Consider the following 25014-nt stretch of genomic DNA (forward strand, 5'->3'; position numbering starts at 1 on the left):
GCAACTTGTTTCACATATAGTGCAGAAATAAGTGCATGTATTTTGATACAATGACAAGATAAGTGATTCAATCCAGTCTGAAAATTACAGTCAATTTATGTTTCTCATCCATACGGCTTCATACTGGAATATATGTTTTAATTAAACTGCTAGATGACATGTAAAGTATGCTAACAATTAAAGGAAAACAGTATGAGAGGATTCAACATTTCTGAGTGATTAAAGAAACTGATGTCTTCACAAAGCACGAAGCGACACATTCTGAGACAAACATCATCTTTTTTTGTTTTACTTTAGACAAAGCAGAATCAGTAATCTTGTCTGGCACATGGGAGCCTCCACGAGGCAGACATCTGTCACTTTAATGCAAGCAAATGATTGAATAGTCGTGGGGGCAGAAGAAGAGGATAGGTGGGGGGAGTGGTGAATGTGTGTATATGCGTGTTTGTTTCACTGTGAAAGGGAGTGCAAGACCCCAAACATCTGTCATCCTATTCAGAGAAAATGAATCATCAGTCTTGCCCAGAGCTGGGTGATTGGCCTTGTCTGCCAATTAAACTGTGATTACAATACAGAGCAGCCTTCTGAATGGATCAAGATATAGTGTTGTAAAAGCCTGCAGTGACAGAAGCAAATGGATCGCACAGAGGTACAGAAGAGCTGTGGTTACTGAAGCCTAGACAGAAGTTGAAATCCATGACACTGAACTTTCAGAGCAGAGCAAATCCTAACTTTCAGTATCGCTGACACTCCCTGCAAACAGACTTGTTATTTTACCCACACAGGAATGATGCATGCAACACAAGTCCACCTCCTTTGCAGTGGATCTTTAAACAACCGTGAGCCATTTCAGGCAGGTGTATGGGCTCTTATTGGCACAGGTCCAAGAATTAAAAGCTCCAAATAACTGGCGAGATGGGTATGGCCCAATGCAATGTAATTCAATCAAAGTGAAGATACCTCAAGATTATTAAGAACTCAGGAGAGGTGGGCCGGTTTCCAAACAGAACACATGGTTCTCCGTTATTCCAATGGAAAAACTCCCACACATTAACCTGTTTTCAAATCAAATCCACTCTAATTTCATGTCTCCATTATCCTTAAAAGACATTGGATCAATGGACAAATGAATGGCAGGCAGAACTCCAAATTAAATGTCTTATTTATCCCATGACATCAAGTGAGGTATATTCTTCCCTCTCCAAACACTGAATAATTAGTAATAGACAAATTATTCCTGGGCATTTGTGAAAAGTTTTGTGCTTCAGCTTCAGTTTGGGGTTTTGAGAGAGAAAGAAAGATGAGAGAGGGGAGGCAGCCGCCAAGAAACAACAATGTGGAAACTATCAAGCTTTTGAACATCATTAATTGGAGCTGCAACTTAAGCCAATATAATCTGAACTTTTTCACTGAAATCCAAGTCACAAACGGATGTAAAATAAATGTGTAAACATAAGGAAACTAAAGTATTGTTTTTGTGGCTTTAATTTGATGAGCGTTTACTGTATGTTATGACAAGGACAAGAAGGAGGTCATGCAATATTTAAAAACTCTATCAAATAATGTCAATTGAGGTCTCAGCTAAATTGTCCTCCTGACATAAAATACCTTTGCAAAACGAAATATTTTGGAACACAGTCACTTTGTCTTTAGTGTTCAATTCAAATCCACATCCTCAAGATCAATTCAAATGATAGAATACAGGATGACTGTTCAGTTGAAAGTGGAATCATCCAATCACTGTTCAGAGAGAGAGACAGTCAGACAGACAGAGAGACAGACAGAGAGAGAGAGAGAGAGAGAGAGAGAGAGAGTATCCTGTTTTCTTCCAATGAGAGCAGCCTGCTGCGTGCGGCTTCATTTCCGTGCAGCCCAGGCCCTCCCAGCGATGATGTAATGTCATGAATATTGAAACAGGTTGGTTGGTGGTCGGGAGGCGCTGGTGTCAGCATCCTTTCTGCCTCCCTATTACCACTACCCTTCAAGCATCCGACAAAACACCCAGAAAAGGTAAGACATTCAATTGGAGCTTCGTGATTTCCACGTGATAGGCTAACCCTGTTCCTTTGAGCACACAGGCGTGTTTTAGATGAATGTGACAACAGTAACCTGCATGAAGGGCAAATGTCTGACTGTGGTCCACATTATCCTCTGTACTGTCAGGCCTCCAAGGTGGGTTGATTGACTGTTGCTATTCCCAGCTGTTGTGTATGTAATAGCCTACAGTTTGTACGGAGCTATGCCTCCCCCTTTGGTTAGACTATTGTGATAGTCTTGATTCAATCAGAACTGGGTGAGAGATTGTGTGTGAAAGTGTGACAGGCAGTCGGTTTTAGCTGCTTTTAAAAACAAAGAGACAAAAGAAAGAAAGCATAGACTGTACTACCAACTGTGGGACAGGTAAAAGAAGCGTTGTGTCTGTTGCTTCTGGCACTTTTATGGCTCATCCTCCATCCCTCTGAGTAATGAGTCATCGGTAATGTTGGATATGAGGAGTAAGATGATGGCTGACAGGAAACGGCTCTCTCTGTTGCTACTCTTAGCCTATCATGAAGGTGGACCATCCTTTGTTTGTTTTGGGTCTGTCGAGGATCAGATCAGATCCTTATTTCTGTCAACTGAGTAGACAGCGGTTAAATTGCTGCTCCAAGTTTAATAGCCAATGGCATTGCCTTCTCTTTGCTCTCCTTCTTTCTCGCCCATTGCCCTTTCGGGGGCGCAGGTGACGCAAATAATCGTATAATTGCGCTATCTGCAGCTGATCTCACACACATCAGGGGCTAAATGACCGACTGCATAATCACTGGTGGTCACGTAGGCTACCTGTCTCTGGGCGCTTCCCACTGACTGAATTAGCCTCACCCATGTTAAAAAGTCATCTAAATGCATGGTGCGTTTAATAATCAGATTATTCCCACTCGCTTTTCTATTTCAGTATTTTTCAGTAGGCTGGAGTAGCCTATGTTTGGTCGAACTCTAGGTCGAGGATAACCTTTTCTTCTAGAGTGTTATTTAGACTAGCCTAGATCATATCCATCTTTTGTAGCCTTTACGTCTGAAAAGTCAATTGTTTTCCAGGGATACTGCCGAAGGGGATGGATGTTGTTGAGGATGAGCTGAGCCTTTGACACCATGATGAACCCATCCTCTGCCGACTCGCCGCGTCAGCCAGACAATAGCAGCCGGAAGCAGCAGCGGTCGTCGTCTCCGGCCGGGCTCAAAGACAGTGGATCTAAAGCTACACAGAAGGGCAGCAACTCGTCAAAGCCCATCACGTCAAAGCAAGGAGGAGGAGGAGTAGGGGGAGGGAGAAACAGCCGAGGTCATTCTCCCGTTTCCACAGGCAGGGAGCGGCAGGCCGGAGGCGCTCCTGCCATCAGAGGCACGGCTGCTGTCCAGGCTGCTGGTGCTGAAAGCCCGACGCTGAGCAGGCACGCGGTGGCGGCGGCAGACAGAGGCGGCGGTATCCACACACCAGAAGACTCCCCCCGCCTTGCCGCTGAATCCTCTTCACCCTCCAGATCGGATCCGAACCGCGTCGTATCCGACCAGCCCTGCGCGTCCAAATCCCCTAAATTGAGAAGCAAAAACCCGAGAGGTGGGGAGGCCGCCGCTGCGACGAGCGGCAACAAGAAGAGCTCCAAAAGCACAGTAGGCTGCGGACCCGGTTTCTGGAAGGAGGGATGCTTGCAATCCGAGCTAATACAGTTTCATTTGAATAAGAGCTTGGGGAAAAAGGGGACAAAGATGCAGACGAAATCGGCATCACCGCCGGCCTCAGAGCCGGAGCTGTCCCCTGAGCCCGACAGTCCACAACCGGCTCCACAGCCAGACCAGAGACTACAAGAAGAGATAGAGAAGCTGGAGGATGAAAATGAGGATCTAAGGGTAAATTGGTTACAAGCCTGGCTATTTGTATTTGTCATTTTTAGCATGCATTTTTCACCTGTTGTATTTGGCTGCATAATGACTAGGCTGTAGCTGCATGCTTTATGAAAAATATGCTTTTAAAACTCCCTAAATAATTTTCCTTTGTGGATCCAGGCTGGATATGTGTGACAGGTAGAGATGTACTGTAGGGGACTTGGATGGTCCCTGCTATTCATTTTGTGATGCATCTTTTCCTCTGTGTTTAAGACTGAAATCGAGGAGATGCGGGCAGAGATGGATGAAATGCGGGACACCTTCTATGAGGAAGACGCATGCCAGCTGCAGGACATGCGCAGAGAGCTGGAGAGAGCCAACAAGAACTGTCGGATCCTTCAATACCGACTGAAGAAGGCAGAGAGGAAGAGGCTCCGGTTCACAGAGAGTGGCCAGGTGGATGGAGAGCTGCTCAGAAGTCTGGAGCAAGACCTCAAGGTGAGTCCACGACGGTTTGAGCATTCTCCTTTATTCTAAAATGTTCATGATGAATAACAACATCTTCCTTTCCTTTTGTCTGTCTGGGTCCCTCTCCCAGGTGGCGAAGGATGTGTCTGTGCGCTTGCACCATGAGCTGGAGAATGTGGAGGAGAAGAGGATGAAGACAGAGGAGGAGAACGAGAAGCTGAGGCAGCAGCTGATAGAGGTGGAGGTCACCAAGCAGGCCCTGCAGAATGAGCTGGAGAAAACCAAAGAGGTGACGGGGGTTAATGGGGAGTGTGTCTACTGTTTGTTTCACCTTCTGTGTCTGTGTGCTTATGAAAGTGCAATGCAAGTTATGGCCTGAACCATATTAAAGGTCAGGTTGAAGATATTTTGAATTATATCATCACTTGTAAAGGTTTGAGGAGAGGGTGAACAGAGCAAGGAGTAATGATGCAAACTATATATGTTTATGTCTGATACATACAACTGTAAAGTCGACATTCACAATATGCATACAGAATTCTATACAAGACTTTCTAAACTGTGTTTTTAAAAAGTGCAGTTAAGTGCTATTGATAAATGCATATAGACTAAATAGAATAAAAAGTGGTATGCAGCCCGTATCTATATGTATGGGTTGGCAGGGACTTTGAATTTGAAAGAATTTCTAAAGCAGTTGGAGATAAAGTCTCATTGAGTTATAAAAGCAAAATCCCCCAAAGCCGTAAAGATAAACTCAGTTAATCCCAGCAGTGTCCACCACCATCCAGAATTATGTCCTTTTAAGATTTATGAGATACTCATTTATACTCACAAACACAATAAAAGGAATAACACATACAAGCTCCTCTGGAGGGGGCGGGGGTGTTTTTACTTTATGCCTGTAAAGTACTTGCACTGGAAGCACCATGATTTGAATTTGAATATTTTACCAGAAATGTTCTTGAGGGTGACTTTAAACGGTCCTATTTTTCCATTACTGGGCCTTCAGTGTTCCATAAATCCGGATGATATCACTACCTTCAGCAAGAAAGCAGTGAGCTGATGATGATGATGTAACCACTTTTCCTTGCAGCTCTCACTGAAACGAAAAGGAAGTAAGGATGGGCAAAAAGCAGAGAGAAAGGCTCCACAGACCCCAACTGAGGTGCGTCAGTGTTTACATTATTAGGTTATAAAGTTATAAACTTCAGTGGAGGTGTTTAATATTGAGGCTGTTTTTACAATGCAATTTCAAAATTAAAACAAAATGTAATATGCAGAACTAGACACCAGAGAGTCCTACTTTGTAATGAGTGAAAGTAACATTAAAGAAAAACACGACCGTCAACCTATTACAATATGTGCAGAGGCAATTAACCTGTTCCAAGGAATGCAGATTTTTAAGCCAGTAAGAAGACTGAGCATAATGGGCAAATAAACAAACTCTCTTCTCTCTTCACAGGAAGAAAATGATGATTTGAAATGCCAGCTGGCCTTCATCAAGGAGGAAGCCATCTTAATGAGGAAAAAAATGGCCAAGATTGACAAGGAGAAGGACAGACTGGAGCAGGAGCTGCTGAAGTACCGCTCCTTCTACGGGGACGTGGATAGCCCGCTGCCTAAAGGTGAGGCTGGAGGGCCCCCCACCACCCGAGAGTCAGAGCTGAAACTCCGATTGCGCCTGGTGGAGGAGGAGGCGAACATCTTGGGGAGGAAAATCGTGGAACTGGAGGTGGAGAACAGGGGGCTGAAGGCTGAACTGGATGACATGAGGGAGAACAGGTACTTTGTACTTGTTCATCATGACTGCAGGAAAGGAAAAAACATTATATTTCCACATTAGGGAGAATTCATTCTTATTTGTGATGAGGAAAATAATATTTTCATGGTCGAGTATAACTTGACCACATTGTGAAATCATTATTTTCCCACAAATGGAAATCGCAAAGATGGCACTGTAAACTAAATTTCAGTTGTGAATGCTTCTCTCCTAGTCTGGTGGCAGCAGGAATGGATGGGTCCGGTAGCGGAGGTCAACAGTGCAGAGAGCAGGGCGAGGCCCTGTCAGAGCTGAGGCAGCAGCTTCAGCTAGTAGAAGATGAGGCAGAGCTTCTCCGCAGGAATTTAGCAGATGTGGAAGAAGAAAACAAAAAGGTAGATGGTTTAGACTGTGCTCCAAGAAGGCCAAATTTCCTCAACATGTCCACTGCATTTTTACTGCAAGAGCCAAGGACAAAACTACTTACAGTATGACTGCAATACAGTAACTACGTAATAAATTATAATTACATAGAAATACTAGCCTTTAGTTTTCTAGTTACTGCTATCTGTTTTGTTCGCTCTCTATTTGAAGCCTTATCAGCCTGTTTTAATTTCAGCGATGTAAGATGTAATTTTTCTCCTCTTTCCTTGTGTATCTGGTGCTATTATTGGCATCATCAATGACTTTGAGGCCTTTTGTAAAAGCTGTCTGTTTTCTAAGCCTCATCCACAAGAAATTCAACGAATAATACTTGCGGCATTAGATACACATGGAATAACAATCAGTTTCATTTTTAGGTGACAGGTGAGCTCAATAAACTGAAATACAAGGCTGGATCCCATGAACCTGGATCGAGACATGGGGGAGGTTTGTTTGTTTTAAATTTTTTTCTGTGTCTTTCAGTAAGCCGTTGTTGAGGGAGACAAAACATCTGCACTGCACAGAAAGAGATATCTTTTCTTTTTCAGCGTAACAAATCTGTATCTAATGAAAAAATGTGTTTTAGAAAGCCTCCAGGAGTTGCAGGAGGAGTTCCACTTTTCATTGTTGCCTTGTTTCAACCCCAGGAGGAGCTGACCCCGCTAAAGTGGAGGCCCTCCAGGAGGAGCTGAAAACAGCGCGTCTGCAGATCAATGAACTGAGCGGCAAAGTTATGCAGCTCCAGTACGAGAACCGCGTGCTGCTCTCCAACATGCAGCGCTATGACCTGGCGTCCCACCTGGGCATCCGCAGCAGCCCCCGGGACAGCGACGCAGAGAGCGACGGGGGACGGGACGACGACACCCCCTCAGCCTCGGCTTCCTCACCTCGCCTCCTCCCGCCCCACCGCAAGCGTGAGGGCCCTATTGGAGGGGAGAGTGACTCAGATGAGGTGAGGAACATCCGCTGCCTCACCCCGACGCGCTCCCTTTACTCACCCGTAGACAGTCGTTTTTTATCCAGAAGCCTGAAGGACCGGCAGCAGATGATAGACATCCGCATCGAGGCGGAGAGGCTGGGTCGGACCATCGACAGGCTCATCGCTGACACCAGCACTATCATCGCTGAGGCCCGAGTATACGTCACCAACGGGGAGCTGTTTGCCAGGCTGGATGAGGATGAGGAAGGTGGCAGGTAATAAACACATGACAGTGGTTAGGAACCTCAGCAATTGCCCATTCAACTAACCCTTTTTTGTTGAATTACAGTATTTCACGTGATATTTCAAGACCAAACAAACTCTACCTCTGCTCCACAGGATCAGAGAGCATGAGCTGCTCTATCGTATCAACGCCCAGATGAAGGCCTTCAGGAAAGAGTTGCAGAGCTTCATTGACCGACTGGATGTCCCCAAGCAGGAGGATAAACAAGCAGAGGAGCCACTGTCTGTAAGCTGATGCAAACACATCAATGAATGGCTTTAATTGTATCTTTTGTGTTCTCTAATATAAACTTTTCTTACTGCCTGTCAATCTTCCCCTCACTCCCTCTGTCTCGCCCTTCTCAATTGACAATCATCCATCAAGATGTTTCAGCCCATTATTTTGCTGATTCTCATCCTTGTTCTGTTTTCCTCGCTCTCTTACGCCACCATTTTTAAATTGGTTTTCCTTTTCACCCTGTTCTTTGTTCTGTAAAGCATGCACTCAATATATATATTATGTACATTGTCATTATTTCTTTTTTTTTCTTTTAAAACTTATTCATTCATTTCAGTTCTGTTATGTTGAACACGTCACATAAGGTCACTCAAGGTACAGGACATTATCATTTCCCATGTATGATCCAAGCCACTCACCTACTCAGATGCTTTCAACATTTACTGGAGACCAAACACCTTGGAGCGACAGCAGAGTGTTAGGTGAGTGCGTCATTGAACTCTCTTCCAGTTTAAAAGAAAACGCCTTTGTGGGTGTGCGGGGCCTTTTTTGTTGTGTTGTGTTTGCGTTAAGAATCCGTAATGTTGCAAACAGCTCAAATCTGGTCTCCAAAATCTGAGCTAGAAACAGCTTTGTTGGTAGCTTGTGCACCACATTGTTTCAGTTTATCTAGTGAAGTTTTAATTGGGTCTGTAGAGCCAAAAGGTCATACGGTTTTCTTTACCCACACAACTTTTAGGCTTAAACCATTCCTGTTGCACTCCTAGCCATAACCAGATCTTAGGCCCCTGTCTCTTGCAAGTTCCATTTAGGCAACTATACCGTGTGCGTCATGATAAAATGTCAACATAATCTGTGACAAATCACCCAAACATCCATGGGAAATGTGATAGGATCAATGACATTTTACTCCTGTTGGATTCTGTGACTTTCAAAATTGTGTCAAAATGCCCTCGGGTGGGTCTAAAATATCCAGCCAAAAAATGTGCAGCTGGTGGATCTGTTTAACCAACGGTCCTGACCACCAGAACGGGGGCGGAACCGGTCCACTTCTTTCATCCCACCGGTGGGATGTTTTACGTCACATATTAGGGCCAGCTGTGGAGAAAGAGAAGGGGGGAAAGAGGCAGAGGGGAGAAGAGAGAGAAAGGAGGATTTCATTCTCGTTAATGAAAGCATCATTTCAGCTGTAGGCTCTCCAGTTGTTTTGAACTGCATTCCAGTCTAGACCTCATTTCACCTACTTCGTTGGCTTAAATATAGGTGGCTGTTTTTTTCCCAAGGACATTCAATGCAACATTCAGGACCATATTAGAGGAAGAGGTAAGGGTCTATTCGTCCAAATGGCACGTAGGCTACTTCGTGTGGCTTCAGACAGTGGAAGTTTGTTTTGCGCTCGAGCACGTTTGACGAAAGCTGACACGAGAAAACTTTCACCAAGCGTGTTAAATCAAGATTAATACAACCCAACGCCTCGTCGTTTTCCTCGTGATAGTCATCCCCCTCTCAAGATAGTAGCTGGATGAGAAATGGCATAATGGTGGCCTACTCCTGCTGCGGATGAGGAAGGGGGAAAGTAAGCAAACGGGCGGACAAGGTAAGACGCCTACCGCGTATTTTGCAAGAATAACTGACGTTATAGTGTAACCATTACGGCTCTCACGCCGCAATAAGTGGCTTATTGCCTCTAAAATGAGGTCAGCATAGCCTACAGCTGTTTTGGGTCTGCCACTGTGCGGTGCGTAAATTGATTTGTTTCCAGGGATACAGCGCAAGGTGGCATCCTGCGACGTAATTAGAGCAGACGGTGTTGATTAATGGATGTTCCTCTGCTGTTTATTCCAGACACAGTTCGGCTATCTGGCTTTAGTAAAATAAACTCTTGGTTACAGGGGGTAAAAATATCTCCTGCTCTTACATCAGTACGCTCCGTGATATTTTTGGGAACTTCTCCCAATCGCGTCGGATTGATTACTGGGTGTCCTTCTTTGCCAGCTCTGGTTTGTCGCCTGCAACGATCATGCGCAAGGGAGAGAGGCGACACGGTGCGTCCTGAGATTTCGATACAAACATGTAAAAGGAAAACAGCGCGGGGGTGCAGCAGTAAGGAGGTCTTTGAAAGATAAAAACAGCACACCGTGTGGTCTCTAGCACAAGAATGACGGCCTGCGCTCGTCTCTGAGGATATGGAAGGGACCAAAGCGTCCCGTCCCGTCGCCTGTATGAGCACAGCAGTGGCGGCTTTTCTGAACGCTGCCGTGTGGCCGACGGGAGATCTGGCCGGGTTTGGATAATTTGCGCTTTCTGTATGCCACCGGTCACTAACTGAAAAACAGTTTGAGTAGGGAGATGGGAAAGTATGCTGAACTGTATCAAAATAAATTTCAATTTATGCTTTACAAGGCAGAAATTGATACAAAATACCATGGTGGCCAGTTTCTAATAATTATTCGCATTAAGTTGTTTTTAAAAATGTTTTATTTTAATGCGCTGGAGGAATGTGGAGTGCGTTTATGAACGGCTCGGGGCTGCACGGTGGGGGCGGTGCTGGTGGGGGCTACGTCCCGTCTCAGGGATGGGAGTTTGTGCCGTGCTCCAGGATGGATAAGGCAGACAGGGGCAGGGGCAAAAGCCGCAGCCCGCGGAGGAGGATCTCTTCTCCTCCCACCGTCTTCAGTCAGCTCTACGAAGCCCAGTTCGATGCTACACCGGGTGGCGGAGAAGGTGGAGCAGGGGCGCAGCTTGAGGTCCTCAGGCGACAAATGTGGCCGGGTCCGGAACCCCAGCAGCAGCAGCAAACGCCACACACGCGGCTTAAAAAGAAATTTGAGGATTTGAAAAAGAGACACGTACATGACAAGGAAGAATGGATGCGCGAGAAGGAGTCATTGTTGAGAGAAGTGGCAGATATACAAGTAATGGGAATATTTACTACCCCCGTGAATGCTAAATAATATGTCTGTGTGCCTTTTAGCAGTCTGTGGTGCAAAACACTTGCACCCTCACAGTGATATTGTTGTGTTTAATGGTATATTCTCTTATATTCCCAGAATATTCCTTAGGGCTTCAAATAATTCAAAATGTGATACACCCTTAAGCATCAGTTTATTGTCAAGTATTGATTTCATTCAGTTCTTCTCTTATTGCTACAGTTACATCTGGGAAGTGTGATACCATAACTTTCATTTATGCAAGTTTATCAAAAGTGATTACAATACACCATTGCTGTCAACTGTGTCCATGCAGGGAGGGGAGAACAGGAGGATTCTGCTGGACCTGAAGACAGTTTTGGAAGAAGTGCAGGCAGAGGTGAAGAGAGAGGAGGAGAAGAGGGGCGAGCTCCAGCTGCAGTACACCAGAGACAGATGTGCCTGGGAGCTGGAGAAGGCTGAGCTCAAATGCAGGATTGCACAGGTAACTCAAGGATGATGATGATGTGTGGAGGGATTTGCAGTTAAAGACTGCATTCAAAACCATATACAAAAAAAATTCCTTTAGTTATGCATTTTCCTGTGTGCATGCTTGTCTATGCAGGTGCATGCACAGTATATTGGCAGTTACTCAAATACAAAGTAACACTAATCTTGTTTAACAGCAGTACTTAAGTTTTGTACTGCATGTAAAGAATCCTTGTACGCAACTAGTTTCAATACTGTTTCCTGGGTGTTTTTGTGTATTTTCAAATATATGTGCATGTCTGGCCTCCAGTTTGGTGTAAATTGGGCTCGCCACGTTTGCCAACCACATGGCAGGGTGATAAGTCCCCCTGGCATTCATCCAGCTCAAGCCTCAGCTCAGACAAAAGATTTGCACCGAGGAGACAAACGCAGTTATCCCCGCTCAGCCAGACACAGACACCCAACTTGGCTTTTAGTAGCTAGCTCTAAAGTAGATGAAATATTAACCTATTGTTGCCATTGACAGCCTCTGTGTGTGTGTGTGTGTGTGTGTGTCTGAGTTAAGTTTGCATACCTGTGCCATGCTGTGTCAGGCATTGCACGGATCACTTGAAGGACCATGCATACTATTCTTCAAAGCAACAGGCTTTAGGGATTTAGAATTTTTTTTTCTCGTTATATCAGAAGATGGATTTATTTGGTTGCCTAAAAGTTGAAGTCAGAACCCGATCAGACTTGTTCACCCTTTGGTATTTTAAACCGTTCACTCTGATGTTTGCTCAGTTTGATTTCTCTGTGTGCTGAATGTTGTTGTATCTCTAGTTTTTTTGTGATGTTGTCACTATAGTATCTTTATATCCCAGTTGAGCCCCTTATAATTTCTTTCACAGACTTAAAACCGATTGGTCACGCATTCACCCAGCACACAGCTCTCCTTTTGTTTGTCCTCTGAAGCTACTAGAAAAACCAAATGCAACATAGTAACATGGCTTTCCCAGATCAAAGATCTCTCACACACACAAACACACCTCTCTGTGCGAGTAGATGGCACAATGTTACTGTTCAGCTCTTCTCTTCATTCTGCTGGCTCTGTGCCTTCTCACACTGTGGGTGAGAGAGAGCCTCATAAAAACAGAGACATTTACTTTTCTTTTTTTGTTGTGTGTGAAAAACCCAGTGTGGCAGTGGGAGAAAGAGGCTTAATCATCTGAAAGGGGTTATACCATGATGACACACACACACACACACACACACAACAAAGTGCTCATATAATAAGCATGTGTCAACATTCAAACTGAACAATAATTTTGAATGGGACATGCACACACACGCAATCATTTCTATATTGATTGCACAAACAGACCAAGGGAAGTGTGACTTGGAGCTAAGCTATGTAGGGCGGGGTGAGCTCAATTGTAAAAACTGTTTTGTCACATCCTGCCACAGTTTATAGTTTTGGGTACATGTTTACCACTTTCTAATCTAGGGTTGTTCATCAGGTTCAAAATACATCAAGTCAGGTTTTCTGAAATCATTCGCAGCTCAGTAATCAGATGACTCATTTACAGACTTTAGAGGCTTCTAACTAACTTCTAACCCCTCATGGGGCAGTTTAGAGTAAATTTGTAACAGGTTTCTAACCAATTTTGGTTATAGTTGAAGAATGTAGCATTACATTAATTTGGCTGTTGATCCTAGACAAGGTTGCTGAAATCATATTTTTTTTAATAATCTGTTACAGTCCTTTAGCCATGAACACAAAAGACAGTAGGCTGATAATCAAACTGAATTGCCATTTCATGTCACTTCATTAATTTTTCAAATCAGGTGTGGGGAGCGATTCGGAGGTCTGGAACCACACTAAAAAGCAGACAACAATGCATGCAAATCAATGCGAGGAGGTCAGTTGAGTGAGTAAGTTCATTTCACATGTGAACAATTTCAGGATGGACGAGAGACTCCTGTCATTTTTCTACATGTTGGTTTTGCTGTATAAGTGCAGAGGAGATCCCATTTGTAGCTCAGGCACAGAGCAAAAACAGAGGGTGTTGGGGAGGTAGAAGGTAATTGTTTGGTCAGTTTGAATGCTGATACTGATCACAATGATGACATCTAGAATAACTTTGATTTGAAAAGTAATTGTAGAATTAACATGCACTGTATATCAACTGAATGAGTCACACAATCAAAGACTCAACATAACTGTCCCTTGCATTTTTATATGATAAACATATTAGTATTCCACTGCTAGCTGGACAGCTAGCTTTTGTTAGTTCATTACTGCACTTTAGAGAGTCTTTGAAAGCGGCTGCACACAAATGGGGGCAGGTGACCAGAATACTGTAGAGGATTATCCAAGCAGCCAAGTGTGTTATACAAACCTGAAGTCAGTGAATGGAAGAAGTGTTGGACACTTAAGGATCTGGGTCCAGTAAGTTTGAATTTTGAGGTCATTTGAAATGAAGCCGTAAGTGAAATGGCATTTGCATGTTGTCATGGTGAAGATGACCTGTACTTAACCAGGAGAGTCTGCTTAAATTCACATAATTGCTTTATAAATAAAGTTTCATGCATACGTTTTCCACATCTTTCTACATATTTTTTAGCTGTGGATAGCAGCTAGTTTACATCCCTTTTGTTGGTCACTTGATTGAATCCAAAGCCCTGTAGCTACAAACAGTTTGGCCAAATCATGGCTGAGAATGTAACTACTGTATGTTGTTTCCACATCCTTTTTAGGCATTTCCCCCACCACATAGCAAGCAAACATCCAGAGTCCCAGGCAGAGGTCTTAGGCTGGATATTTCCAGGCATATTTCTCCGCATGCCACTGGTTTATGAAAGCTGCTGGCAGCTAGGAGACATCTCACTCTGCCTTAGCAGCCAACTTCCCTTCCTCTCTTTACCCCGCCTCCCCTAGGAATGTGACATTGTACAAGGCTGTGTGTCTGCTATTTATAGTGGGTCACCGTGGTGACACAGTTACCTTCATATACCCTGTGCCATCCAATGACAGACAGGGTGTACAAGAATAGTGGGAACTCTCTCCTTGAGACCGACTTGTGTTGTGTATGCATGAATGAGTGTGTTTTCCCTGTGCTGGCTGTAATGAAGTTGACCTGTGTTCCTGTTTGCATGTAAAGTTTCTCCTGAATATCCCCTAAGAATAAGTTTTTTTTTTTTGCTGTCTCAATCAATGAAAAGGCTCTTCAGCTCTTTAATTTTGACTCCGAGCTTCTTGTTTTTGCACTTTCACTATTTGTTTACATTGGGATGTTTTAAATAGGCTGTGGACAGCACCCATCAACATCCATCTGTAATTGTGGAGAACTTTTGGAAGAGCCACAGGCAGACAGAAAGGGGTGACTTGTTTTTCTCCACCATCATTTCATGACCCCAGGCCACAGGCAGAAATAGTACCATGGCCGAGGCTTGTAAGAAGGCTTTGGTCGCTGTCTGTGACTGAACGCTGAAATAACACACTCAGGCATGCTCCGTATGTATTCTCTCCCACTTTCTAACACACAAACATAGAGGCACAAGCATATATGCACAGGCGTTGTCTTGGGCTCTTTCCAGTTCCAAGGCCAACATGTTTTTCTCTATTTTTAAGAGCAACAGAAATGCACATATCACAGAATGTACAGATCTAGGACATATTTGATTAGTTTTCCGAGCACAATAATCTTATCTAGAGGTACACATCAGACTACCAAGACTTAAATCTTTGTTATCAAATTCAGTCAGTTTTTTATGCTCTTGATCTCTGACTTAGAAGCACAGTGCAAAGCGCGGTGTGGTTTTGCAACGTTTCTTATTCTTTTCTCAGTAAAGTGACACCATGTTTTTGGCCCCAACACAGTGAAATTCCCAGGGGAAATACCCAGGGTATTTTAACTCAAAAAGGGCATTGAATAGGGGCACAGTAATACTCTCATCCAAACAAAAATGTCCAGTTGAACCCAATAAAACATTTGCGTAATGTCAGCGTTGAAAGGAATCAGACGTTTTGGCCTTATTTGTGTTGAGAGAGATTTTCTGTATGAATCTGTGTTTCTCTAAAAACTGGTACGGCAGTATGAGCACAGCGAGTATCGTTTCACTGAGGCCACATGCATCCTCTGCAGACAGTGTTTGAATCTGCCGTATCCTGCACTGTATCCTGTGTTAGTGAACTACCTTAGAAAAGAGACTTGAACCCTGAACCCATCGTCCCTGTGTGTGAGTTCTTACAGGATATTTTCATCTTTTTAATTCTAAAAAAATAAATCTCTCTTCTCCTTCCCTCCTCTGAACCCACACACACTCGTCCCCATGGTGCATAATTTCCCCACTTCCTCCACCTTCTCTTCCTACCACTCCTTCATTCTCCTAATTCCACTTTTAACAAATTCTCTCACTCCTGCCTTGCTTGTCTTGCCATCTGGCTCTCATCCTCTCTCCCCACGGCAATCTCTCCTTTATCACCACTGACTGTTTTCTCCACTGTCTCTCTTTTCTCTCCTCCTCTGTGCCCTCTGTACTCCCTGTCTGCTTCTTTCTCTTCAGTTGGAATCTAGAGAGGGGGCCGGGTTGGTCAGTGGCGGGGTCCAGTTGGCAGGAGGTCCTGGCTCTGTGGCATCACGAAGTGCTCGAGAACAGCACGGCGAGACCTCAACACTCCGCCAGGAGAGGGAAGTGCAGCGGAGGCTCCTGGCAGACACACATTCAACAGCCATGGACCTGCGCTGTCGCATGGAGCACAATGAGAAAGACTGGTTAAGGGAGAAAGCCGAGCTGCTTGAGAGGTTCGACGTGGAGAGGAGGGAGTGGGAGAGCCAGCTGAAGGATATGCAGAGGAAAATAGAAGGGGTAAGGTGCTCTGACTGTCTGTCTGAATGAGAATATTTCTGCATTTTTGTCAAGGTTTAATGATTTGTTTTGGGGTTACGGTTAGATTTAGGCTATAGGTAAAAGTAAAGCAAGTAAATAACTAAAGGAAGCCCCTCAAAAGTATGTAATACCATATCCAAACTTATGAAACTTATCTACGTTTTTTGTATATGGGATATGCTGTCCTATGCACTATGTAGCCTACAGTGTCTAACGCTTCCCTCCTACACATCCTGTTCACCATCAGCACTGTCAAAACAATATCCCTGATCAGTGCAGCTGCAGAGGATGAGGAAAGGAAGTAGTGGAAGGAGGGGGGCAAGGGTTCTACTATTTCTCTTATTGCTGTATATTGAGAGAGGCAGTGATTGAGACAGTCTATGACCTGGAATGATGTAGACAGAGAAGCTGGCATGCAACAGAGACATCTGTGAGAGAGATTAATAGATAAAAATATACTACTCCATAGGTGGCTATAATAAAAATGTTGTTTGGTTAATAGAAAGTGCATTCATATGGCTTATAAGCTGATTCATATGGCCTTAAGCTGATGATACACGAGGCAACTTTTTGAGCAATGTTGCTGGGCAATGTTGCTAGTGGCAAGTCCGACTATGTTTTGAACAGATAGCGGCGGTGCGGGGCAGGTGGCGGAGTGGTGGGGGAAGGGGATTACGGTAGTAATCTTTACTCATTACCATTGATGGCAACGTTGCCCTGCACGATTGCTCTAAAAGTTGCTCCGTGTATCATCAGCTTTAGTACCATCTTTGTGTCAAATTAGTCATTTGTTTATAAATGAAAAATTTAATGAATAAATAAACAAACCTTTAGGGAAGTCTTGATCTGTTCATATTGAGAAATATGCCTGATCATGTCAGTTTAACTAAATATTAGATCAGTTTTAGATTTTAGTTAGAATACTTTAGCAGAATTTTTCTAGGTAAATATGAGAAGTAAATATGAAACAACTAGTCAATTGATCAATTAGTTGATTGACCAAAACGTAATCTGCAACAATTTTGATAATAGACGTTTTTTGGTGTTTTTTAAACAAAAATGGCAAAAATTAACTGGTTAAAATGTAATAGTTTGCTGCTATGTGTTAGTACATCTTCATGTCTTGACAGCAAATATATATTTAGGTTTTGTATTGTTGTTTGGACAAAACAAGCAATTAGAAGACCTAACCTTGAACTCCAGGAACCTCTTATGAACACTTTCTATTATTTTATAGACCAAACAATAAATCAATTCATCGACCAAGTATTCAGCAGATTTTATTTATAATGAAAACGTGTTTCTTTCAGCCCTAATGAGAAAATTGATCTTCTTCAGCTAAGTTGGCTTAGAAAAGGGGGAGCTTAGAAGAAGTATAACAGTACAAGATAGGTCAGAGAGAGAAGAGATTCAGAGCAAATTAAGGGGCCTAAGAGAGTGGGACAAAGGTAAAGAATGAGGCAGTTTAGCATGGGTGGTGACAAAGCTGGAGTCAAAATCTGACATGCCCAGAAGAGCAGATTAGTGTTTTTAATGAGGGAAGCCATATAAAAGTAGTTGGACAGAGTGCGAAGGCACTGGAACAATTTGCTATGAAAAGAACATGTGGCTCTCATTTGGCCCTCTGAGACCAGAAAATGAGAGAGGAAAACAGTAGAGGAATAAAGCAAGCTAAAAGGCAGTAGTCCCATCTAGGCATTGCGTGATGGGAGGGGAGGCCAGTCAACATGAAATAGTTACTATTTTAGGATTCCATGGTATGAGGCCAGAGGTTATCCAATTTAATTTGAAAGAATTCTTTGAATGTTTTTTTAATCTTCTGTGGTCTAAATATGTTCATAAGATTTGCTGCTATGCTTCTCATCATCCTATTCTCCATCATCCTTAGTTTGTGATTATGCAGGAGCAGTAGATGCATTTAGTACTGTCAGTATAAAGATATTATGCCATTGACATTTTTTATATTGCCTGATCCTTTCATTCTTGACCCATATATTGTATAGACAGTCATACAATATACTGTAGGCTCATAATGTGTGCCCCTTTGAACACAATACTCTGACTTGGGTATACCTTTTTGATCTAATAGATAATATAATAATACTATGAGATAGATGTAACTATTTGTGTGTATTTGATGTATTTGACTGATAAAGTTAAATTATTGGTTTTGCTCAATAATTGAAAAATCTACTGTTGTGTTTAAAGGATTCTTTTACAAAAGGACAATTTTTGCTTTACTCAACAAAAGCTGAAAAAAAGATTCTTCTTCCTATTTTCTAGCTGTACTGTGAAGTGAGGGCCAAGCGAGAAGGTACCGAACAGGACAGTGGGAGGCAGGACAATGATGATGTCGTACATAGGCTCAGCGTACGCTCAACCAGCACTGGTTCCAGTTTCCTCAGTGACAACTCCCGCTCCGAGCCGCTCAGCAGCAGCAGCAGTCAGCCAGAACCAACCAGACGTTCACCTTTACCTGTTTTTGGTCACAACCGTGGCAGTGGTTGTGTCGGCACAGACAGTCACCGCTCCACCTGCTTCGAAGTAGACAGCCTCTGTGAATTAAATGTTGGTGGTCAGTTCACTCAGAATGACCGTTCACAACATCAGCTGGTGCCTGAATTAAGATCCAGATGCACTTGGCAGCAAGACTTGGGCACTGACAGCAAAGAAGCTGTGGATATAACAGAGCTGGATGCTATTTTTCATGGCGTTCCTGGATGCGGAGTGCAGCAGAAAAATCTCTCTAAAGAAAATGAAAAGAATGTCCACGTGAGCCCCCGAGAAAGTCCTCTTTGGTCAGAGCTGAATTACAGCAGCGACAAGAAGAAGAACACCACTGCTCTCAATGCTGTGAGTCTTTCACACGATTTTGCTAAAAACACTATATTTAAATACAGTATAGACATCCTCCCGGTACTCTCTCCTGTATACCTGTCTTTGTCATTCATCGGTTTCTTTGAATAGATAATGCTCTTTAATAAGCCCAGTTTTATGTTTTATTTGTACATTGCACAGCTTTCAGCATGTCTCACTGTATCTCTGTCTCCCCTTCTCTGTGTCTCAGGCTCTGAAGGAGATAGCCCGTGTAAGCGAGGAGCTTTGTAGCTACCAGGATGAGATCAGAAAGAAGAGCGGGGAAAGGAGGTAAATAAATAATAGTTATATTCCCGGCATCAACATGGAGTTACGATAATCACTCCACCTGTGGTGTCTTGATGTGCTTATTATGCACATAATATAGACATTTGTATCAGTGCGGCGTGAAAGTGAATGATAAGTCATATTTTAACATGTCTCTCTTGAAAACTAGTCACGAGTGGAATTATTTATATATGAGATGTAAATAGAGTTATTATGTAAAGTGACTGGAGTAAATGCACCTCACTGTTTATTTCCTTTCAGGAATCGATCTGAATCCCTGAGCCTGCCGCAGGAGAGCGAGATGCTGTTTTGCCATGATAAATCCCCACTGGAGGCGGACGAAGCACCCTGTGACCTAAGCCAGATTTACGATGACCTGCGGGCCTTGGAGAGGGAAAACTGGATCACCTTGTCACCAGATAACACCTGGCGGGCCAACAGAATGCCAAGCAAATCCTGGAGAGCAAACACCACTGACCCAGACAGCTACAGAGAAACACAGACGAGCCCTGGAGTACTCTCTGAGATTGACACAGCGGCTCCACCCATCCCTCCCCGCGTCTCCTCCTGGAACCTGAGTACCCCCACCCATCTAGACACAGAACTCCACATCCCAGAATCCCCCATGACGACAGTGAGGAAGTGCCATAGCCCCTGTGTTCTAGGGGACAGAAAGTGTAGCAGCCCATCTATTGTCAGGAAGTTCGGGGCCATGCTACAAGAAAATGAAGGAAAAGTTTTAATAGACGGTGTGGTAACATCGTGCTCTGTGCCCGCTAACTCTAACTGTAATGTCGGCTGCTGCCACAACCGCTGGTCATGTGATGCAAGCAAGTTCAGTAGCAGTAAGTTGTCTACATACGGGACTGTCCAGAAAAGCTTCTCTGAAGTCAACATATTGACTGCTGGAAAAGACTTTGGTGTTGGGAACTTAAGCCCTGAGCTACAAATACCTCAGACTGTCAAAGAATTACCTGTCGATTTGCTCATATCCTCGCTTGAAATGTCACCTGCCAGCCTCCACATCCAGGGCTCCAGAAGAAACATAATGCTGGAACAAAAAACAGCTGAGTTCAACAGAACTTTGTTTCAAGCTGAGATGGGTCGTGACGTAGCGGAACAAGACAATTTTACAGTACCAGATGCCTGCTCTGTGGGTTGCCAACCACTCTACTCAGAAACTTGTGCATCAGATGAGATTTTACCTCCCAGGGAGACAACACTTAAGTCACTTTGTACTGATGTCACCACTACCGTCACTGGTGTGAATCCTGAAGTCCCATTACCTCTCTCCACCTCAGATTCCACAGTTCATGAAGTACAGCCAAGGAGATGTGGTCCTGAAGGTCAAGAGGTCAGAGTGAAACTTTCATCTGAACAGCGGCAGACTGGACTTAGGGAAGAAACCACAGTAACCCCTCACAGTCCTACACACCATTCTGAGGTCAAGCACAAAGTTCAAACAGCAAGCAGTCCTTCCAGGAAAACACAACAGAGAGCCGCCACAGAGGATATTTTTTCTGAGCCTGTCTTGCCTGCAAATAACCAGCCAGGTCAGAATGTGAATGCTTCCAGCTTCAGGAGTGAGATGATTGGTGCAAAGTCTCAGCCAGCCAGAGTTGCTGTCTCACTCCAGTCTGCTGAGAACAAACAAAGACAGTTGACGCAGCCAGGGCACCAGGCACAGCCGAGGCATATATCCGTTCCTCCTTCCCAGTCTGACTCCTCCAGACCTGGGCCTCGAATGATGAATGACCATCCCTGGAAGCCCCTCACTCTGGCTGCGTACCCACGGCCCGAGGGATCCAGGTCCAACTACGGGGCAGTGGAAAGGATTCTGAAGAATTATGAGAGTGCAGCCCGGGCTCAACAGAACCACTGCCAACAGGACGAGATGGCTTCAAGTCTCAACGCCAGTGTCAGGCAGGAGGAGAACGTCACAGAACTGGACATACTGGACATGGACCCTCTGCCCTTACCACCCATGATGAGACACACACAGACTTCACACGCCTCACAGACACACACCAGACATGCACAGCTCAGCAGCCACAGTTCCAGTACCATGGGTGTGAAAGAGGTGCATCTATCAGTGCAGGTGGGTAGCGTCTGATATGTACGATCTATATTCACACTTTCACATATAAGCACCCAGCTTGCCCCTCAGCAGTTGTGCTATTCACTATACAGATGTTAACATTTAGAAGCATTTTCTTGGAATAAAATATCTGTATTTTGTTTTGACTAAAATACAATTAAGTCAAACTTGATTTCCAAGGCCAATTACACCGGCGGACCTGGATGAACTTGCACATTTTGTTCTGTTTCATTCCATTCTGAGACACTAAGCAATTGCCCTTGACTGAGGACAGCTCTTGTGGGAATGTTGTTTATTTCTGGTATGTGCTAAGAGACAGAAGCAGGCCAGAGCCTCCATTATAATCTGGGCATCTGGGCCATTCCATTGCTTAAAGGCTCCTAACAAAAGGAAATGGTAGTGTGCATATAACGTTTAAACTTGGCAGGAGGTCTATCAACCTCATCAACTTGTCTTTTATCTTTCAGTCTTTCCGTGGGGCCTCGTAGTGGAAGAAGTGTTTTTCTGGTCTTTGTGTTGTAATTACAGAAGTATCTGCAAGAAGCCAGCTGACTAAATGCCCTTGGCAGACCACAGAAACGAGAAAGCTGAAGTGATTACGCTCCTTTAAAGTCATGCAAATGTTAAAGAAATTGTGGGAGCGATTATCAAGCCAATTTTATTTGACCTCATGAAAAGAACGTAATTAGATGCACCAGTTTAGTTTGACCTCAGCCGAGGTGCACTGTCCAAAACAAAATGCTCAAATGAGTTCTGTTAAGTGGCGGCAGAACAGCAGTATTTCAGTTCAGATGCTTCTCTCTTCACCAAGAGGAATGGGATCTACTTGTGTGACCTTTCCACATGAGCGGGCTGAATGTAGTAGTTCCTGTTTGAAATATGCCTGTTGTTTCCCCCAGGGTCAAGAAGACTACAGATGGAACACGTGACAAAATGTAAAGTATCTGAGTGTGTGAATTTGATTGTTATTGGGAGCGGTGTGATAATCCTATATGGTAATTCATTTGTTTCTCCACAGGAGAACGAAGAGTCTTCTGTCTCCTCTTCCCCCGTGCAGAAGAACTTCTCGAGGCCCGCCCGTCCAGCCAACCGACGCCTCCCCTCCCGATGGGCTAGCCGCTCCCCAACTTCCTCCTCCTCCACCTCCTCCTCTCCCTGCACCACTCCAGTTGTGCCTCAATCCATCCCCCTCCAGAAACACACTTCCTCCTTTACCTACTCACACGCTTTTCATATGGAGACTGTCATCATTTGATCCCCACCTCACCATGTGAACCAACAAGAAGCCTTTAGTGATCATTTCTGTACCCCGAGCCTTCCTTTTTTTCATTACTGTTGTGCATACCAAACCCAGACTGCTTCTCCACTCCTACAGACTCAGAAGTGCTTTTAGTTGTGAGTTCAACAACTCACCTTTTAGAATGTATGCAGCATCCAGTGGAGGCTAAGGCAAGGAAAGCAAAAAAGGATCTGAAGCGGCTTCACATATTCAGCAGTATGCTCTGATTAACCTGCCAGGCATCATGTTTAGCCTCAGTGAAAACATCACTTTCTACAACTAATGCATCATTCATCATGCCAACCTGAATGGATATCCTATGCTCAGGTGTAGATTCTTGTGTAGCCTTGCAAGATCTAGCAACAGCAGACCCTTCACGACTCCTTCTGTCCTAAATACTGTATTTACACATTAAAAGTGATGCTAGCTCTTATTCAAATGATCTGACAAGGTTTTAACCAAATGAAATCCAGAATGTCTTTAATATACTGTATATTGTGTGCAACATGTTTTGTGTGCTTTTTGCACAAACTATGTTGGATGAACAATATGCAGCATCATGTTGGATTCAGAGATACAGGCAGTGGAGCAGAGATTTTCCTCTAGCATCACTGTCGCTGTGCTAAATAAAGCAGTTTTCTACTGTCTTGAATATTACAGTACATGCCTGGACTGTACCTTGCCTGTGACAAACATTTTGCTTTACATTCACAACTAGCTTTATATTTTTCATGATTACAGTAACGCAAAGCTGTAAATGTGATTTCCTTTTTTAATAACTTTGTACCAAAGGCTGGTTTCTTTATATGCATTTTCCTGATTTGAAACTTACATGCATTGTCTATAATGGCATTTATTTTTACAGTCTATTTTGTTTTCCAGTTAAAGTATATGTTACAACATTTGTGAGAGCCTGCTTTAGTGCATAGCAGAAATGATGATGCTTGTGAAACAAACAACAAAAAGAAGCATTTTTCTACCTTTACTAATTCTGAATAGTCACATATCAAGACATTTCTCAGCTAAGTAGTACAGAGTGGTGGGTCAAAGTGGTGAATCATATCATGATGAAGGTGATGCCTTTGCTGTTCTTTTTGTGTAATAAACATAAGGACTAAATGATTTATCTTCTCTTTTGATATCACATGCCGAAGTATTAACGTTTGTGTTACACTTGTGCTGTTGTCACGCTGTGCAGCTTTTACTGACTAGTTTTCTCAAATAATTACACAAAATAGTTTCTTGGCAGCTTAATTCCGTTTGTGAAGGGTAAGTATGAAAGCAGCAGTACAACATAACACATTATACAGGGAGTATTATTATAACGTGCTATTTCAGAAGTTGAGCAGCCCTGTAGACAAACACTTTCAGTCTTATTTAACCTGTATTATTTTCTCCACTCTCCAATAAATTTTGTTCACAAACGACAAGCTAAGCCGACCTTGCCACTGTGCAGTTGCCATGCCCTGGTTCAGGCCTCTTCAATCCTTAGCCTGCAGTAGGAGGAATGATTGAAGTTAACAATAAATGTAATAATATTTCTCAATCAAACATAGCACAGAAATATTTCTGTGTGCATCAAGAGGACGACTGTTCAACTCAAAGATGAAGCACCAAAACCAGATGACTGTCTGGCTCCTTCAGTCTTATTGACTGACATCTTTGGTGACACTATGATGTCTCCTCTGAGTGATGACTGCAGAGCTATGTGACAGCAGCAGAGGAACCTTAAATTACTTTCATAGTGTGGGTGTGTGTCTCTGTGCTTTTCTGCTGTATGTTGCTGTATGTGAAATGTATCCCTCCATAAATGTTTATGCATTCCTTTTTCCAAATGTGTGTGATTTTGTTTGTCAGGTGCTGTGATGAGTTTTCACCATCTCACTTCTTACCTTTTTGTTTGCCTGTCTACAACATGAAAATACCTGTATTATTATTTAGTGTTGTGTTTACTGCACTGTCTGGTAAATTTTCACATATACACACATATGCCCATTCATGTACATAAACATTCAAAGGCACACGCGCCCATGCGCACACACAGCCATACACACCCTTGGCCCTGAGAGGGTCGGACACCTAACCCCTCACCCTGAAACCTGGCACCTTAAGCTGACTGAAATAACAGGTGCGACAATGTTATGGTGCCAGAAATCCTAACCCGCTGATATAAATATAAATATTGTCATTCTCTCCTGATGCCCAGCCTAAGGCTGTGTTGGCTGTCTCGCCCTGTTTTCCTGTGTCAAGGTTGGGCAGGAGCGTAGATT

General features: G+C 43.6%; 1 protein-coding gene across 1 annotated transcript; it reads left to right on the forward strand.

Moving 5' to 3' along the window:
* The first annotated feature begins 1924 nt into the window (after window positions 1–1924).
* Window positions 1925–24579, forward strand: LOC119898294. Its single transcript, XM_038712478.1, has 22 exons — window positions 1925–2010; window positions 3079–3888; window positions 4138–4362; window positions 4463–4621; window positions 5426–5497; window positions 5795–6114; window positions 6327–6486; window positions 6892–6961; window positions 7162–7708; window positions 7833–7962; window positions 8319–8432; window positions 10105–10173; window positions 10440–10868; window positions 11200–11367; window positions 13179–13252; window positions 14091–14260; window positions 14368–14420; window positions 15900–16202; window positions 18507–19076; window positions 19291–19370; window positions 19629–21465; window positions 22484–24579. The coding sequence occupies exons 2-22, from the start codon at window positions 3133–3135 to the stop codon at window positions 22718–22720; spliced, it is 6543 nt and encodes a 2180-aa protein (XP_038568406.1). The 5' UTR covers window positions 1925–2010; window positions 3079–3132; the 3' UTR covers window positions 22721–24579.
* The last annotated feature ends 435 nt before the right edge of the window (window positions 24580–25014 follow it).

Source organism: Micropterus salmoides, unplaced genomic scaffold, assembly GCF_014851395.1.
Source record: "Micropterus salmoides isolate LMB-PRFRI ecotype aquatic unplaced genomic scaffold, ASM1485139v1 Ms_hic_scaffold_11, whole genome shotgun sequence".
NCBI classification, from domain to species: domain Eukaryota; kingdom Metazoa; phylum Chordata; class Actinopteri; order Centrarchiformes; family Centrarchidae; genus Micropterus; species Micropterus salmoides.

Excerpts from the sequence above, each read along its gene's own strand:
- LOC119898294 (XM_038712478.1), top strand. The coding sequence starts at position 3,133 with ATGATGAACCCATCCTCTGCCGACTCGCCGCGTCAGCCAGACAATAGC. Across the intron at positions 14,421-15,899 it reads TTGAGACCGACTTGTGTTGT|TTGGAATCTAGAGAGGGGGC; the intron begins GTATGCATGAAT and ends CTTTCTCTTCAG. Across the intron at positions 21,466-22,483 it reads AGGTGCATCTATCAGTGCAG|GAGAACGAAGAGTCTTCTGT; the intron begins GTGGGTAGCGTC and ends GTTTCTCCACAG.